Genomic DNA, 15578 nt, shown 5'->3' on the forward strand with positions numbered 1-15578 from the left:
ATGATGACAAAGAGCGGGGTTAGTAAGCAGATGAAGAGAAAGGAACATACTTTATTACTTTATTTCTGGGTTACATGAAAGACACAACTTTTTTTCTTTTTTGGCCATGCCTATGGCATGTGGAAGTTTCAAGGCCAAAGATGGAACCCATACCACAGCAGCAACTGGAGCCTCTGCAGTGACAATGCCATATCTTTAATCTGCTGCACCACAAGGGAACTCTCTAAGACACCACTTAAAAAAATTAATTATTTATCAAAGCCTCAAGCATCCTAGAAATTTATGAATAAATTATTGAACTTTTACTCACACAAAATGTCTGTTATTTTCTCAGAAATTTATATTATAATCATATTTTCTTTCATAATGATTCCAACTATTTACTCAAAATTAACTCTTCAACATCATTCTTTACATCATCATTTATCTTGGAAGCATGGAATTTCTCTTTAGGATATGTTTTTGGGAATGAATAGTAGGATATAGGATGATCAAGGAGTTCCTGTTGTAGCTCAGCTGGTTATGAACCCAACTGGTATCCACGAGGATGTGGGTTTGACCTCAGCCTTGCTCAGTGGGTTAAGGATCCAGGGTTGCCAATGAATTGGGAAATTTTCAACTATGAATGCAAGTACTTCAAAATACAAAGAATCGGCGTTCCCATCTTGGTAGGTCGTAGACATAGCTCGAATCCTGAGTTGTTGTGGCTGTGGCGTAGGCCGGCAACTGCAGCTCTGATTCAACCCCTAGCCTGGGAACTTCCATGTGCTGAAAGTGCGGCCCTAAAAAGAAAAAAAAAAGTATAGAATGACCAGCCTGATTAGCCAGAGCAACCTGTCAATCACTGAGGTGACACAGTCCAATTGTGTATACATCCTAAAGAGTCAAATCACTAACATTTTATGAACATTTTCACCAGTACCATTAAGCTTGTCCACTCCGTGTATCATAGCAGGCAGTTTCTTTGTTATCCGTAGACTATTTTGGGCTACTCAGAAATACCTTTTATTGATATTTGTTCATATATGTATGTACTTTTTTCACAAGCATCCAAGTATTTTCACCTTTATTTAGATAATCAAATGTAATGGCTGGCTCAATGCTTTTTTTTTTTTTTCCACTTTTTAGGGCTGCACCCACAGCATATGGAGGTTCCCAGGTAGGGGTTGAATTGGAGCTATAGCCTCTGGCCTATGCCATAGCCACAGCAATGCAGGTTCGGAGCCTCCTCTGTGACCAACACCGCAGCCCTCAGCAACAACAGATCCTTACCCCACTGAGCGAGGCCAGGGATCGAACCCATATCCTCATGAATTCTAGTCGGGTTTGTTAACTACTGAGCCAAGATGGGAATGCCAATTCTTTGTATTTTGAGGTACATGCATTCATAGTTCAAAATTTCCCTTTTACTTAAGTTGCTATTAAAAATTTGTGGCTTCTAATGGGAAATTTAATTTTATTCAAGGCTAAATAAAAGAGAATCATCATTTTAATTGCTCCCAGCAAACCAATGATCTTAGTTTCAAGTTCAAATTCCCCCAAGGGGTGAACCTGGGCACAGTTTTTATATCAGGCCATCTAATGGTGGGAGGAGCATTCAGGCAGAGGCAAAAGCAAGGGCCAAGATGTTTAGAGTAGAGTGATCCTACAGTTTCCAAGGAGCCTCAGGGTCACTGGAGTCAAGAGAGTGGGATGAGATAGGGTCAGAGAGGTGATAGGAGTTGGGAAGAATGGTTTTTTCAGGGTTTGTTCTCCATTATAAGGACTTTGGCTTTTACTCTGAATGGGGTGGGAAAAGGCTGGAGGGTTCTGTGCAAAGTGGGATGTTCTGTTTTAGGCTTAAATAGGACTACTCTGGAAACTATTGAAAACCATGAAAGGGGGACTAGTGAGGATTCTATACAGTGAACTGTATAAGAGATTATGTTGGCTGGCGTCAGACCAGGAGTTAATTTGGGCCATGGGTGGCTTGACATGCCCATGAGACAAACAGTAGCAGATACTGAGTGGTAAATAGGGGACCAAAGTCTGGAATGGGGTCGGGGGAGCCTCGGAGTCTGGGCTGGAGGTAAACATAGGAAACTCACTGTGAAGATTTTATTTAAAGCCCCCAAAATGTCCACTAAATGACTAAAGGTTGTTGAAGGAAGAAAAGGAATTTGAATGCTAAAAAGCTAGAACTTTTCAAGCAATAAAGGGAGTGTTCTCAGCCCAGGCAGAGAAAGTAGGATCCACTCCATAACACCCAACCTGGGCCCCAGCCTGAGGGTGAAGATGGCACACAGGTATGGCTGTGGACTAAATGTTTCTGGCCTTCCAAAATTCATATGTGAAATCTTACGCCGGCTTTGGGAGGTGGATTGAGATTAGTGCCTTTATTTTTATTTTTTTCTGCATCTATGGTATGTTCCCCACTCCCACCCTACCCCCAAGTCTGGAGCCCTGCTGTGTCCTGCCCCCACTTCTCACGATTCCCCCACTTTTTTCCTTCCTCTACCCTCCTCCTCATTTCCTACTTCACCTTTGATCTTTTACTTCTCAGTGTCTTTTCCAGGCTCAGACCTGTTTGGCGCTCACAGGACACCCTCTGAGTGTTCCCTGCAAGCTTGCCTACCTGTGGGTTGTGCTGGGTGTGGGGCAGAGAGCTATGTTTCCTCCTCTTCCTCCTCCTCTCCCTGGCCCTCCTGCTCCATAGCTCCTAGTTCCTGGGCTGAAGGGGAGTGTGAAGTGAGGTGAAGGCTGTGGTAAGATGATGAGGGGTAGGAATGTAACAGGCTAGCACAGGTCTGGGATTAATGTCTTTATAAAAGAGGCCTCGTAGTGCTCCCTTGCCCCTTCTGCCATGTGAGGTCACATCAGAAAGGCCTCAGGTATGAGTCAGGAAGCAGGTCCTCACCAGGCACCACGGCTGCTGGTGTCATCATGATCTTTGTTTTCTCTTGATTGTCGAAGATTTATTTTGGATGTTTTGTCCATACCATATATAATTTAATATTCTTTTACCTAAACCAAGGATTTTGTTGTTGCTGAGATGGAAAAACATTGATTTAGTCACCACAGTTAACAGCATTAAAAATAATTGGTCAACTCTCAGTTCTGCTCCCAAAGCTTTTGCTAAATCAACCTGCTTTGATCACTGTTCCTCAGCTTTCACCAACCATTAAATTAGTTGAATTAAGAATGGTCAAAATGGAAGTTCCCGTGGTGGCGCAGTGGTTAATGAAGCCGACTAGGCACCATGAGGTTTCGGGTTCGATCCCTGGCTCTAGAAAAGGCAAAAAGACCAAAAAAAAAAAGAATGGTCAAAATGGTTGAGACTTGTAGAGTACTTTAAAAGGACTTTCACATCCATTATATCATTTGACCCATCCACTAAATCTTTAGGTGCCAAGGCAGGTTTTATTGTTCCCATTTTACAGAAGAAGAAACTGAGGCTTAGGGTGATTACGATTGGTCCTAGCATGAATAAGTGGTAAAACTGAGTCTTGAATCTGATTCTTTCTGACTCCAAGTCCAGGCTAAGAATGTCTTTCCACATTGTAGTTGAGTCTGTAAGCATTTTCCTATTAATATAATTGACGTGTGTTTCCATCACCTTCTTTTTCTATTGGCTTCGTTGGGTTTCCCAGCAGAGGGGCTTCCTAACGTGCCTATCTCCCTCCTGGGTGGTTGCATGGCAGCACACCTAGGTTCCTCCTATTTCCAGTCTTGCATTTCCCTTTTCTATGGCCCTTCTAGGTTCACCATCTGTGGAAATCTCCTGCTTATCTAGACTCGACTTCTAAAGTCTTTTCACAGTCCCCTGGCAGTGGGACCTCCCATCCCAATCATCAGCAGGAGAGCCCATTAGAGAGGGGAGGGAGAGGGCACGGACCGCAGCACGCCGGGAAGCCATGCTGAGGGTTACTTCTGCATTTCCTTCCTCGCGGTCTTCAGGAGCATCCTCGCCGCCCTCCGGCCCCGGCTGTCTCCAGCCCGCCCCGGATCCGCCTCCCCCTCCTTCCTCCTGGAGGCTGAGACGAAGCGTGGGACGCACCTGTGTCCCTCTCCGGTCACCCGGTTGAGGCACCGGGGGCTGCTCCCGGAGCAGGAGTTACAGGCCCGGAAAACGCCAATGGGAGATCCAAATGGTCGGGGACTCCGGCTCTTTAAGAGGCTTTTCTCTGGGAAACACCCGTCCCCTCCGTGCGCCTTATGAATGGAAATACTCCTCCCCCGGTCGAGCCCATTTTCCCATTTCACCAGGAGCCGCAGCTTGCTCTCTCCTTTCGGTCTCCCCGCCCACATCAACGCGGGCAGCTCCAGGAGGGGACGGACAGGAAGCCTTTGGCCGCCTATTAAATCCCACCCATTTCTCCGGGGGCGATTTCCTAACCTTCCGGGACCGAATTCTGCAATTTGATGTGCGTTTTGTCCGAATGGTAGCGACACGGGCCTAAGGGAGGGGGAAAGCGAGGGGGTGGGGGGTGGGGGGTATGCGCTCTTTTCCTCGCAACATCGCTGGCGGAGCGAGGGAGCTCACACGACACAGATTTTGGGGCAAAGCCTTTCCATCTGGACAGCACCATGTCCACCAAAGCGGAGCAGTGTAAGTAGCAGCCGGCCCGGCGTTCCGGCCCGGCCTCCGGCTGGGAGCTATTGCAGTTGCGGCGTTTGCGGCTGCTGGGAGACCTTGGCATCGTGCTGGTGCGGGGGTGGGGGCTGAGGTTGGGGCGGGTGGGGGGTGGGGGGTGGACGAGAAGGTGGGGGAGGTGGATGTTAATGGGAACGCGGCGCTGTCCCCGGTGCTGAAAATTATGCGGTCTTCCTTGGCTTGTGGTGGGGTTTTGCAAGACTGAAAAACCCTGCGAAATGAAATTAAAATGGGGTCATTCTCGGGAAAAAGATGCCTCGTATCTTTCAGATAAACATTTCAGTATCTCTTGTTGGAGTGGGGGAAGGGGGGCAGCGGCAAATCAGGGGCGGGGAACTGTCAGTGCAACCAAAGCCTGCCTGGCCTTCTGAGCATGCCCAGCTCTCGGTGCTGGAGCCATAGGGGAGTTAGAGTCTGCAGTTTCCACTTTGGGTTAGAGAGGCTAGAAGACAGAGAAGGGGGAGGGAGCCTAGCGCTAGGCAGAATTCTGGATTCACTGTAAGGAAAATCAACCCAGGAATACCAACACTAATGCTAAAACTAACCATGACCATAAGGTTAAAGCAAGAGTGGGTGCTTGCAAGACAGTGAAAGGGGCTCTGGGAAAATGATCTAATTATTTTTCCAAAGAGGTTTCCTTTGTAGGGCAGCTTACAAAAACTATACCATATAGCACGAGGATTTTATTTGTCCCAGTAATGATTGGCGAAGTGTTTGGTAGGAAACAACCTGCTAACTCCTTGTGGACAGAGGAAGTTTCCAATAGGCTCCCTTATAGCCTCTCTTATTGTAGTGCGCATTAGTAGGCCTTTGGTATGTACTTGGTAGGTTAATCAATGTGAAATCTTTTCCTGACTACACTTGAAGGATTCGGGAACTTCTGATTGTTAATAACAGATTTTTTAAAAATTAAGCAATTAATTTGAATTTTTAACAGATATACCAGAAACTATTCATCTAATTGACTCTTGTTTCTTTCAAAGTAGTACACAGTTATGTTGCTAATGCCATCTCTCCTAAAAGCCTTTTAAATTCTTCTTTGGAATGGCTATTAAAGCCATTTTGTGAAATACTGAAAACAGCAGCCTCATTATTTTGGGGCAGTAGCTTGTATTTGATGAAATGCACTCTGTCTCTTATTCATCAGACAGATTAAATGAACTTAAGACTCATAGAATTCCCAGGTTGATGGTTCATTAGAGATGCTTTATATTCACCTACCTTCCAGAGCTTATACTTCTTTACAATTTTTTTTTTTTTTTTTTTTTTTTTGGGAAACTGCAACACCTGAATTTGAACCCTAGTTCTGCTGTTTACTTTTGACCTTGGGCAAAATAATTGACTTCTCTGAACTTTATTTCCTCATCTGTGACTTTGGAGTTATAATGCTGATGAGGTTGTTGTGATTGTAAATGAGAGAATATGCATGAAATGTTGAGTAGTGAGCCCAGCATTTGGCAAATATTCAATAAATGGTAGTTATGATACTGACAATGATTATCCACTCATTAGTCCCTCTCTTCTAAATTGTTAGGAAGTTCTTTTGTGATTGTTTTGCCCCATTTTGAAAAGTTAAATCTAAGCCTCAAAGATAAATTTTGCTTCTACAGAGGTTTTTGACAAAATTGAATGCATTGTATCTTGAGTAATGATAACACAGTTGGAATCAGTGCAGAACTTCCTGCTTGAGTCTATCACACCCTTGAAGTTTTTATTATAGTGCAGTTGTTTAAAAAACCACCACCTGTCATTTGCTTTTATAGTTACATATTATGTAAGTAATTTCAGGTTAAAGCCAGTGAGTGCTACTGTCCTATTCCTTGTTATATTTTGAGATGCACTGGATGCTTTGCCTTGTCTCTATCCTGGGCAGTTAATGCCAAGATGAATAAAATATATATGTGGACTTGGATGTGTAGTGCACATTGTGTGTTGTTAAGTAGGTAGTTTAGAGTTTGTTGGTTTTTTTTGTAAAACAGATTTTTTTTTTCATCTGTAAATGATGGAAAGGATACTGTATATGAAGGTAAAACATGTGGATTCGAATTTTTCATGCCCTTCTCATTAACTGTGAGACATAGTTAACTGGGCAATTAACTTAATAGTTTTGTGTCTCAGAATTTCCATCTGTAAAGTAAGAAATAGGAGTAGCAGCTATCTTTGTTTAGCCATTAGCATTTTGGAGGGCAAAGGAGGTAAATGGGAGTAGGCTCTGAAAAGGATAAGGATGCTTTGGGTGTTTTTAGGTATCTTTAGTGTGAAAGGAAGTTAAGAATTTCTTTCTCTTTTTCTCTCTTTAACATGTACTAACATGATGAGTTTACACTCTAGTGCACGTAATATACCTGAAAATGGAGCAAACACAGGAAAAGCTGCATGGTTGCTGTTTAGGAAGGGTGCATACTTTTTAATCAAGAGAAGTTGCAGAGCTGTGATATTTTATCCTTGGACTCAGTAGGAGTATGACTACGAGGAAGGCTTTCAGAGGGCTATGAAATTTTTCTCTTCTACTGGATGTGGAGACCACCAGAATATGAGAGAAAGAGAGCGTTTATTTCTTTTCTGCATTCAGGAGTGTGCACAGTACCAATTGCCTAAGGACCGAGGGGGAGATAGAGCCTTAATGCAGTGTCAAAATATTATTTCCGTTACTCTTCTTTCTGAGGTCTCTTGATGTAGGTAAAGATTTCTTTGGTACCAGAAATAGACATAGTTTGGTTGAGCCAATAGGAGGAAGTACATTTTAACCAAGCAAATTATGTGACTTACATTGAGATGTAACGTATCCCGTATATGTGAAAGATGATTTTATTTTTATGTAGTAGCATTTTCTTTAATAAAATAAGTAATAATGATGAAAGAGAGGCTAGGTTTAGTTAAGATATAGTTTGGAGCTTTTTTTATGCATTCATTCTGTTTCTTGGGTTTTGTGCAGAACATCATAATAGAAGGTGAGGGCTCCCTAGCAATTTCTCAGGCAATTGCAGAGAGTTAAATTTTTTTTCCTCCAAATGCTTCTTTTTCTTAAAGTCAAAATTCACTGTAGTGAAAATGTTTATGTAGCTGATATAGAATAATAAAAATAAGAATTTATAGAGAGAAGAGAGGAATCCTACCCTCCCACCCCATACACAGCTGCTTCGCCATCTTTTAAGAGTTAAAATTGACCAATCTGGAGTACTTTGGGTGTGCTCTTTCTAAAGAAGCTTCCTTTTGATAATAGTAGAAGTTAAGAGTTGGGGTTCTAGAATCAGACTGCTACATGGTTTTAAATCCTGGCTCTTCTTGCATTCTCTGTGACCTTGGACAAGTTAGCTCAACCTCTGTAAAGCCTCAACTGCATTATTTGTAAAATGGGGGTGGTTATAGTTGTTGTTAAAGTTAAATGAGGTGATCCATGACAAGTGCATAGCACGGAATCCTGGCACCTAATGAAGAGTTAATAAATGCTAACTATTATCATCATCATCAAGTATAAAACCTTGTGCTTATGGTTAAAATAAGGATAATTATAAAGCTTGGATCTAGCCTTCTTAGAGTGCAGAAAAAAAAAAGTAGCTACAATATTATTTGAATGGGGCATGGGCTATTGGACTCTTTTATTCTCCTTTCCTTGTCATAGGTCTCTTCCACAGCAGTCAGCCTAACCCATTTGGGGTGGGAGGGGATCTCTGCATGGCAATTACTTGACCTGATATATCTAGCAAGTGATCTAGCTGATCACCTAAACAGAACATTTCTAGGGCATGCCTACCTATCCATTACCTTTTGTATTATGATGTCACTGTAGCAGCTGGTAAACATAAATCACTAATATAAATATCTGTCAAAATGTTTGTCAAATTTGGAAATTAACCTGGGTATAAACTCAATAGGGCTAATTTTAGAAATGTGAATATGTGCCATTTTAAATGTATTTACCTTACTCAACATCCTTATCTCAGTAACTAAAAATCCTTTTGATTACATCAAAACAAACACTTTTAAGTGTATTGCTAATTAGCCCTGTGATTTGAAGTTGAACTTGTCCCTCTCCCCTGCGTATTTAAGGACCCTGCTTGGAGAAATCAATAGATAGTTTTATTTATTTTTATTTATTTTTATATACATTTTTGGTAACATGACTAGAATAGAAAAGCATTTCTTTGAATAGCACTGCAACCTGTGGCCATTTAGAAATCTTTGCATGACAACGTTGTTATAGAGGAAACTCTAGTTTTATTCACATATGTAAAAATTAGACCATGGCTATTAACTACTAGCTGCCCCATTCCTCATCTAAACTCATTTTCTTCTTCGCTGGCTGTTCCTACTCAGATTTTTGTCTTAGGGCTACCTTTTTTTCTACCTTTAAAAACAGGATTTTGTCATTAGTCCTCTTTTTTTTGGTCTCACAGACTCTTGCTCTCATTCGCTCTTATGGTATCAGTTATCAGATCTATGTGGGTGACATGCAAACTCAGTTTTCTAGTCTAAACATGTCTCTTGAACTATGTTTGGCTTCTATTGCAATCCAGGCATCCTATGGGCAACTCAAACCCGAATTCATTTTCTTCTCTCCCAAATGTGTGCTCCTTTTTTATAGTCCTCATTTCAGTGAATGGCACTGTTATCTACCCATTCACCCCAGTCAAAAAATAGGGAGTTTTCCTAAACTTCTGCTATTCTCTACCATTACTATAACAAATCACCAAACTCTGTTGATTCTAGCCCATCCAGCTAAACCCCTGCACTAACTCCTTGGGCTAGTTACATGGGACTCTTTTTTTCCAGTTCTAACAATGTACCATGTTCTTTTTGCCTGTTAATGCTTTCTTTCTCTTTTGACCCTCTTCTTTGTCTTCCCAGTGCTTACTTATTGTGCAATATTTAGCGTGGAAGCCCTGTGTGGTTGCCATGATTCCCCTGTATGCCCTAGTCATGTGCTCACACTGTATTGCAATAATTAGTTTTCTTGTTAGTTGCCCTTGTTGGTGTATAGACTGTATTATGTTCATCTCTGTGTCTTCAGCATACAAATCACTGGCTACAGCACAGCATGTGCACAAAAACTGTTTCTTGAACAAGTAAAAACGATTGAGGATGAAGTAAATGTCTTTTATGAAGAAGGATTACATAATTACCTTTTTGAATATTATTCATTTCAAGATTTCACATTTTTGTTAATGTGAAGTTCTGTATTCTATATAGTATTCACATGCTTTTAAAATGGGTTTACAGGTGAATAAAAATACAGTTGTCAAATGTACTTAAAATATATTGGCTAAATAAAACTTTATAGTATTTTTTTTTAACACTTATTTATTTATTTATTTATTTATTTTGTTTTTTGCCATTTCTTCGGCCGCTCCCGCGGCATATGGAGGTTCCCAGGCTAGGGGTCTAATTGGAGCTGTAGCTGCCAGCCTATGCCAGAGCCACAGCAACGCAGGATCCGAGCCGCGTCTGCGACCTACACCACAGCTCACGGCAACACCGGATCGTTAACCCACTGAGCAAGGGCAGGGACCGAACCCGCAACCTCATGGTTCCTAGTCGGATTCGTTAACCACTGCGCCACGACGGGAACTCCACTTTATAGTATTTATATAACAACTTACACTTTTCCTGAATGTTCATTGTATTTCTGGTTTTTTCTCATTAGTTAAAATTTTCTTTTAGTATATTCAGCATAAGAAATTATGAACCCTATCTGGTAGACAATCTTAGCACATAGCTAGCTTTTTTTTTTTTTTTTTTTTTTTTTTTAAGATAAAGTGACAATATATCTAAAGTCAGGGACTCTTCATGCTATAACTTGACTTGGATCCTCTGATAATATAGCTGTTCAAGTTTTATGTATTGATTACTCAACCAATAAATAGGCTTGAAGTTGAGATTCTCATTTTGCAATATTATTGTTTTGCAAATTCAAAAGCATTTCTTTCTTTTTTTTTTTTTTTTTTTGTCTTTTGTCTTTTGTTGTTGCTATTTCTTGGGCCGCCCCCGCGGCATATGGAGGTTCCCAGGCCAGGGGTTGAATCGGAGCTGTAGCCGCCGGCCTACGCCAGAGCCACAGCAACACGGGATCCGAGCCGCGTCTGCAACCTACACCACAGCTCACGGCAACGCTGGATCGTTAACCCACTGAGCAAGGGCAGGGACCGAACCCGCAACCTCATGGTTCCTAGTCGGATTCGTTAACCACTGCGCCACGACGGGAACTCCGCATTTATTTCTTACATTCTGAAAAGATATGGGTAGCTCTGCATAAATGAACACATATATTGGCTTAGAAATGAAATGCTATAGCATTGAAAAGTACATTAAGCAAAAATATAGTATCAAGAAGCTTGCTTCTTGTAGTGTGGAAAGCTCAACCATTTCATTTCGAATTTTTAGCTTTTTTTCAATTCACACATTCTGTTTCTATCTTGTTTTTCTCTCCTCTTGAACTTACATATTTATTGCCACCCTGCGGCATATGGAGTTTCTGGGCCAGGGATTGGCCCACTGTTTCAGTGGGGGGATGGAATCTGCATCCTAGTGCTCCCAAGAGGTTACCAATCCCATTGTGTCACAGTGGGAACTCCTTCTTTTGGATGTTTCTTGAAAGGACAATGCTTCTACACAGCATATAGTTTATCAAGTGAGTTTCATTGACTATTCGATTAAAATTGAAGGTATATTCAACATTCCAGGGTGTATATCATCTTCACTGATCTCAGAAACTTGGTCTGACACTAGGACAAAACTGAAAGGATGTGTGAGTGTGTGTGTGTGTGTGTGTACACATAGGTAGTTTATATATATATATATATATATATATATGTATGTGTTTATATACATGTGCATATATATAATGGTATTTTTATTTTAGGAGGTAATGAACTTGCCTCAGTAGTGAAAATAGACAACACCCAATCATATAGCCAATTTAACATGTCAGTTATAGGTATTTGAATCCTTTCTTTTTTTTGCTTCTTAGGGCTGCACCCGCGGCATGTGGAGGTTCTCAGGCTGGGGGTCTAATCAGAGCTGTAGCCCCTGGCCTATGCCACAGCCACAGCAACGCCGGATCCTTAACCCACTGAGCGAGGCCAGGGATGGAACCCGAAACCTCGTGGTTCCTAGTCGGATTCATTTCTGCTGCACCACGACGGGAACTCCGGCATTTGCTTCTTAAGATCTCTAGAAAGGAGGGTTTAGATATTTATTTTTTTGTGCCTATTTTGTGTTAAGCACTTTGACACATTATTAGCTTAATTCATTCTCATAATAGTTTGAGGGTCAAGTGTTATTGTATTAGTACTCTGGTTTTATGTCTTAAATATTCCTCAGATACCTCACTTCCTCTTCATTCTTACCATTACCATCCTAATTATGGAATTTATCAATTTCTATATTATACCAGCCTTTTAATTTACCCGTGTCTGCTTTGTCCCCATCAAATCTATTCTTATGTAGTCCCCTTAGTGATCCATCTAAAATACAGAGGCTGTCATGTCATTTTCTTCTTTTAAATCCTTCAGTAGGAGTTCCCATCGTGGCGCAGTGGTTAACGAATCCGACTAGGAACCATGAGGTTGCGGGTTCGGTCCCTGCCCTTGCTCAGTGGGTTAACGATCCAGCGTTGCCGTGAGCTGTGGTGTAGGTTGCAGACGCGGCTCGGATCCCGTGTTGCTGTGGCTCTGGTGTAGGTTTGTGGCTCCGATTGGACCCTTAGCCTGGGAACCTCCATATGCTGCGGGAGCGGCCCAATAAATAGCAAAAAGACAAAAAAAAAAAAAAAAATCCTTCAGTAACTTCCTATTACCTTTGACCCATGTTATAGTTCCATCTCTTTGCGATTTGGGTGAGCTCTTCTTAGATGTTAGACTACATACTACATATGTAGAGTAACTGCTCACTAATGATGGATGGTAACACAATTTACTTTAAGGGCATTTACTTTTTTTTTTAATTAGTGAATTTTATTATATTTATAGGTGTACAACAATCATCACAACCAAATTTTACAGCATTTCTATCCCAAACCCTCAGTGCATCCCCCCCATCCCTCAACCTGTCTCATTTGGAAATCATTAAGTTTTTCAAAGTCTGTGAGTCAGTATCTGTTCTGCCAAGAAGTTCATTGAGGGCACTTTACTTTTTACATCACATTTTAAAGTGCATTCCTTATGTCCTCCTTTATTTTTAAAATTATTATTTTTGTCCTTTTAGGGCCACACCCATGGCATATGGAGGTTCCCAGGCTAGGGGTTGAATTGAAGCTGTAGCCGCTGACCTACACCACAGCCACAGCAACGCCAGATCTGAGCCATGTCTGCAACCTACACCACAGCTCAGAGCAATGCCGGATCCTAACCCACTGATCAAGGCCAGGGATCAAACCTGCATCCTCATGGATACTAGTCAGGTTCCTTTCCACTGAGCCACAACACAAACTCCACGTTCTCCTTTAAATGTGGCACTTGTAAAAGGAATTAATACATTATCCTACCTTCCCTAGTGCAGAGTACAGGAATCTATATTTCAAAATGTAAAGTTCCTTCAGCTCTTGCATTACAATGTTAAGCCTCTAGTCTGCTGAACCTGCCAGATCTTTTCCATAGGAATTCCTGTTAAGCTTCTTTTCCTTTGCTCTCCATCTAAGCAGTGGAAAGGTACAGAGCTTTGCTTAACCCTGTATTAGTTTCCCAGAGCTGATGTAACAGATTACCACAAACATGGTAGATTAGAACAAGAGAGACTTAGTCTCACAATTCTGGAGGCTGAAAGTCTAAAATAAGGGAGTTGGCAGGCCTTGTTTCCTCTGCAGGCCTTTGTGGCTTCTTTCCCAGCTTCTGGTGGTTGATGGGAATCCTCCTTGTTCCTTGGCTTGTGCTATATCACTCCAATCACTATCTGTCTTCACATGGCCCCCCTGGGTCTCTGTATCCAAAATCTCCCTTTCTTTTCTCTTACAAGCCCTCCAGTCATTGGATTTAGGGCCACCCTCATCCACTATGACCACATTTTAATCTGATTACATCTACAAGGCCCTATTTCCAAATAAGATTACATTTATGGGTAGTAGGTTTTAGGACTTGAACGTATCTTTTGGAGGAACATGATTCAAATCAGTACCAAGTACTAAATTTCATCTTTTTAGTGTCATTTCATTGTTCTGCCTGATTTTATCATTCAACCTATCACCTATTCCCCCACTAGTTTTTTCTTTTCTTTTTTCTTTTTTTTTCTTTTTGCCTTTTCTAGGGCTGCTCCTGCAGCACATGGAGGTTCCCAGGGCTAGGGGTCCAATTGGAGCTGTAGCCACCTGCCTATACCAGAGCCACAGCAACTTGGGATCTGAGCCACGTCTGCGACCTACACCACAGCTCATGGCAATGTCGGATCCCTAAACCACTGAGCAAGGCCAGGGATTGAACCCGCAACCTCATGGTTCTTAGTCGGATTTGTTAACCACTGAGCCACAACGGGAACTCCTCCCCCATTAGTTTTGATCAATTACCAAAATGATATACATTACTATATTGAAATACCCAAAGTAAAAATGTTGATCAGGAGAAGTTAAAAGCATATCATGTCATTAAAGAGCTTGTTTCAAGTTGTTTTGGGGCTATTAATCAATATATTTAAAAACAATTGTTTCTATTATAGTTGGTTTACAATGTTCTGTCAACTTCTGCTGCACAGTAAAGTGACCCAGACATACATCCATATACATTCTTTTTTTTTTTTTTTTTTGTCTTTTGTCTTTTTGTCTTTTGTTGTTGTTGTTGTTGCTATTTCTTGGGCCGCTCCCGCGGCATATGGAGGTTCCCAGGCTAGGGGTTGAATCGGAGCTGTAGCCACTGGCCTACACCAGAGCCACAGCAACGCGGGATCCGAGCCGCGTCTGCAACCTACACCACAGCTCACGGCAACGCCGGATCCTTAACCCACTGAGCAAGGGCAGGGACCGAACCCGCAACCTCATGGTTCCTAGTTGGATTCGTTAACCACTGCGCCACGACGGGAACTCCCATATACATTCTTAATATACTTTTTGATAAGACATTTTCACCAATTACAGATACATCCTAATGTGGTACTACCCGATCCATATTTCTTTTTTTCATTTTTTTTTTTTTTTCTATCTTTTTAGAGCCACACTGGCGGCATATAGAAATTCCCAGGCCAGGGATCAAATTGGAGCTGTAACTGCTGGGCTACACCACAGCCACAGCAACTCGGGATCCGAGCTGCATCTGTGACCCACACCACAGCTCACAGCAATTCAGGATCCTTAACCCCCTGAGTGAGGCCAGGGATCGAACCTGCATCCTCATGGATATTAGTTGGGTTAGTTACGGCTAAGCCATGACGAGAACTCTCCAATCCATATTTCATTCCATTCCTCCTGTTCAATAAATATTAATTGAGTGTCTGCAATGTGTCAAGCTCTGTACCAGGCTCTAGAGGAACTTAACAATTCAGTCCCTTTTACAGCTGAGATGTATATACTCTTTAGCTTTCATCTGTTACTCTAGCCAGATCCCCCCAAGAAATAGGAAATTGAAGTGAACGTGGCATGATGTATTCACAGAGCACCAATACTTGCTCCTTATGACCATTATTGTGCCCCTCCCCTTCTTTCTGCTATAAGCTACAGTTTGTTTGTTTTTGTACAGAATTTTATTGGAATCCCCTCTCCTCCATTCAATATTGTTCTTATTTTCCAGGTTTTTCTGGTGATTCTTTTCATTCTAATTTTATAATAAAGTTGCAGAGCTCCAGAAAAAAAATCTTGATGGTATTTTTGAGTATCACACTAAATTTATAAAATAATTTAGGGAGAACTGAAATCTTAAGGATATTGAATCTAACTGTCTAACAACATGGTATGTCTTTCCATTTGTTTTCAAGTCTTGTGTGTTTCTGTGGGTGCTTTTGAAATTTCTTCTTAAGCTCATGCTTAGTA

General features: G+C 41.6%; 1 protein-coding gene across 25 annotated transcripts in view; it reads left to right on the plus strand.

Moving 5' to 3' along the window:
* Window positions 1-3905: 3905 nt before the first annotated feature.
* Window positions 3906-15578, plus strand: part of UNC79 (unc-79 subunit of NALCN channel complex) — a 261559-nt gene continuing 249886 nt past the window's right edge. For 15 of the 25 annotated variants that reach the window (XM_021099632.2, XM_084970056.1, XM_084970063.1 and 12 more), the window contains exon 1: window positions 4224-4588. Coding sequence is in view for 12 of the 25 variants with exons in the window: in XM_021099634.2 (XP_020955293.2) it covers window positions 4567-4588 (22 nt within the window). In the remaining 13 variants the exon portion in view is untranslated. Of the gene's footprint in view, window positions 4589-15578 lie in introns of all 25 variants that reach the window. The other 10 variants (XM_021099643.2, XM_084970061.1, XM_084970066.1 and 7 more) reach the window with 3 other exon arrangements.

This window comes from Sus scrofa, chromosome 7 (assembly GCF_054392235.1).
Source record: "Sus scrofa isolate SSC_HxYL_T2T_F1_AM1 chromosome 7, Sscrofa_HxYL_maternal_Yorkshire_Landrace_v2.0, whole genome shotgun sequence".
Lineage (NCBI taxonomy): Eukaryota > Metazoa > Chordata > Mammalia > Artiodactyla > Suidae > Sus > Sus scrofa.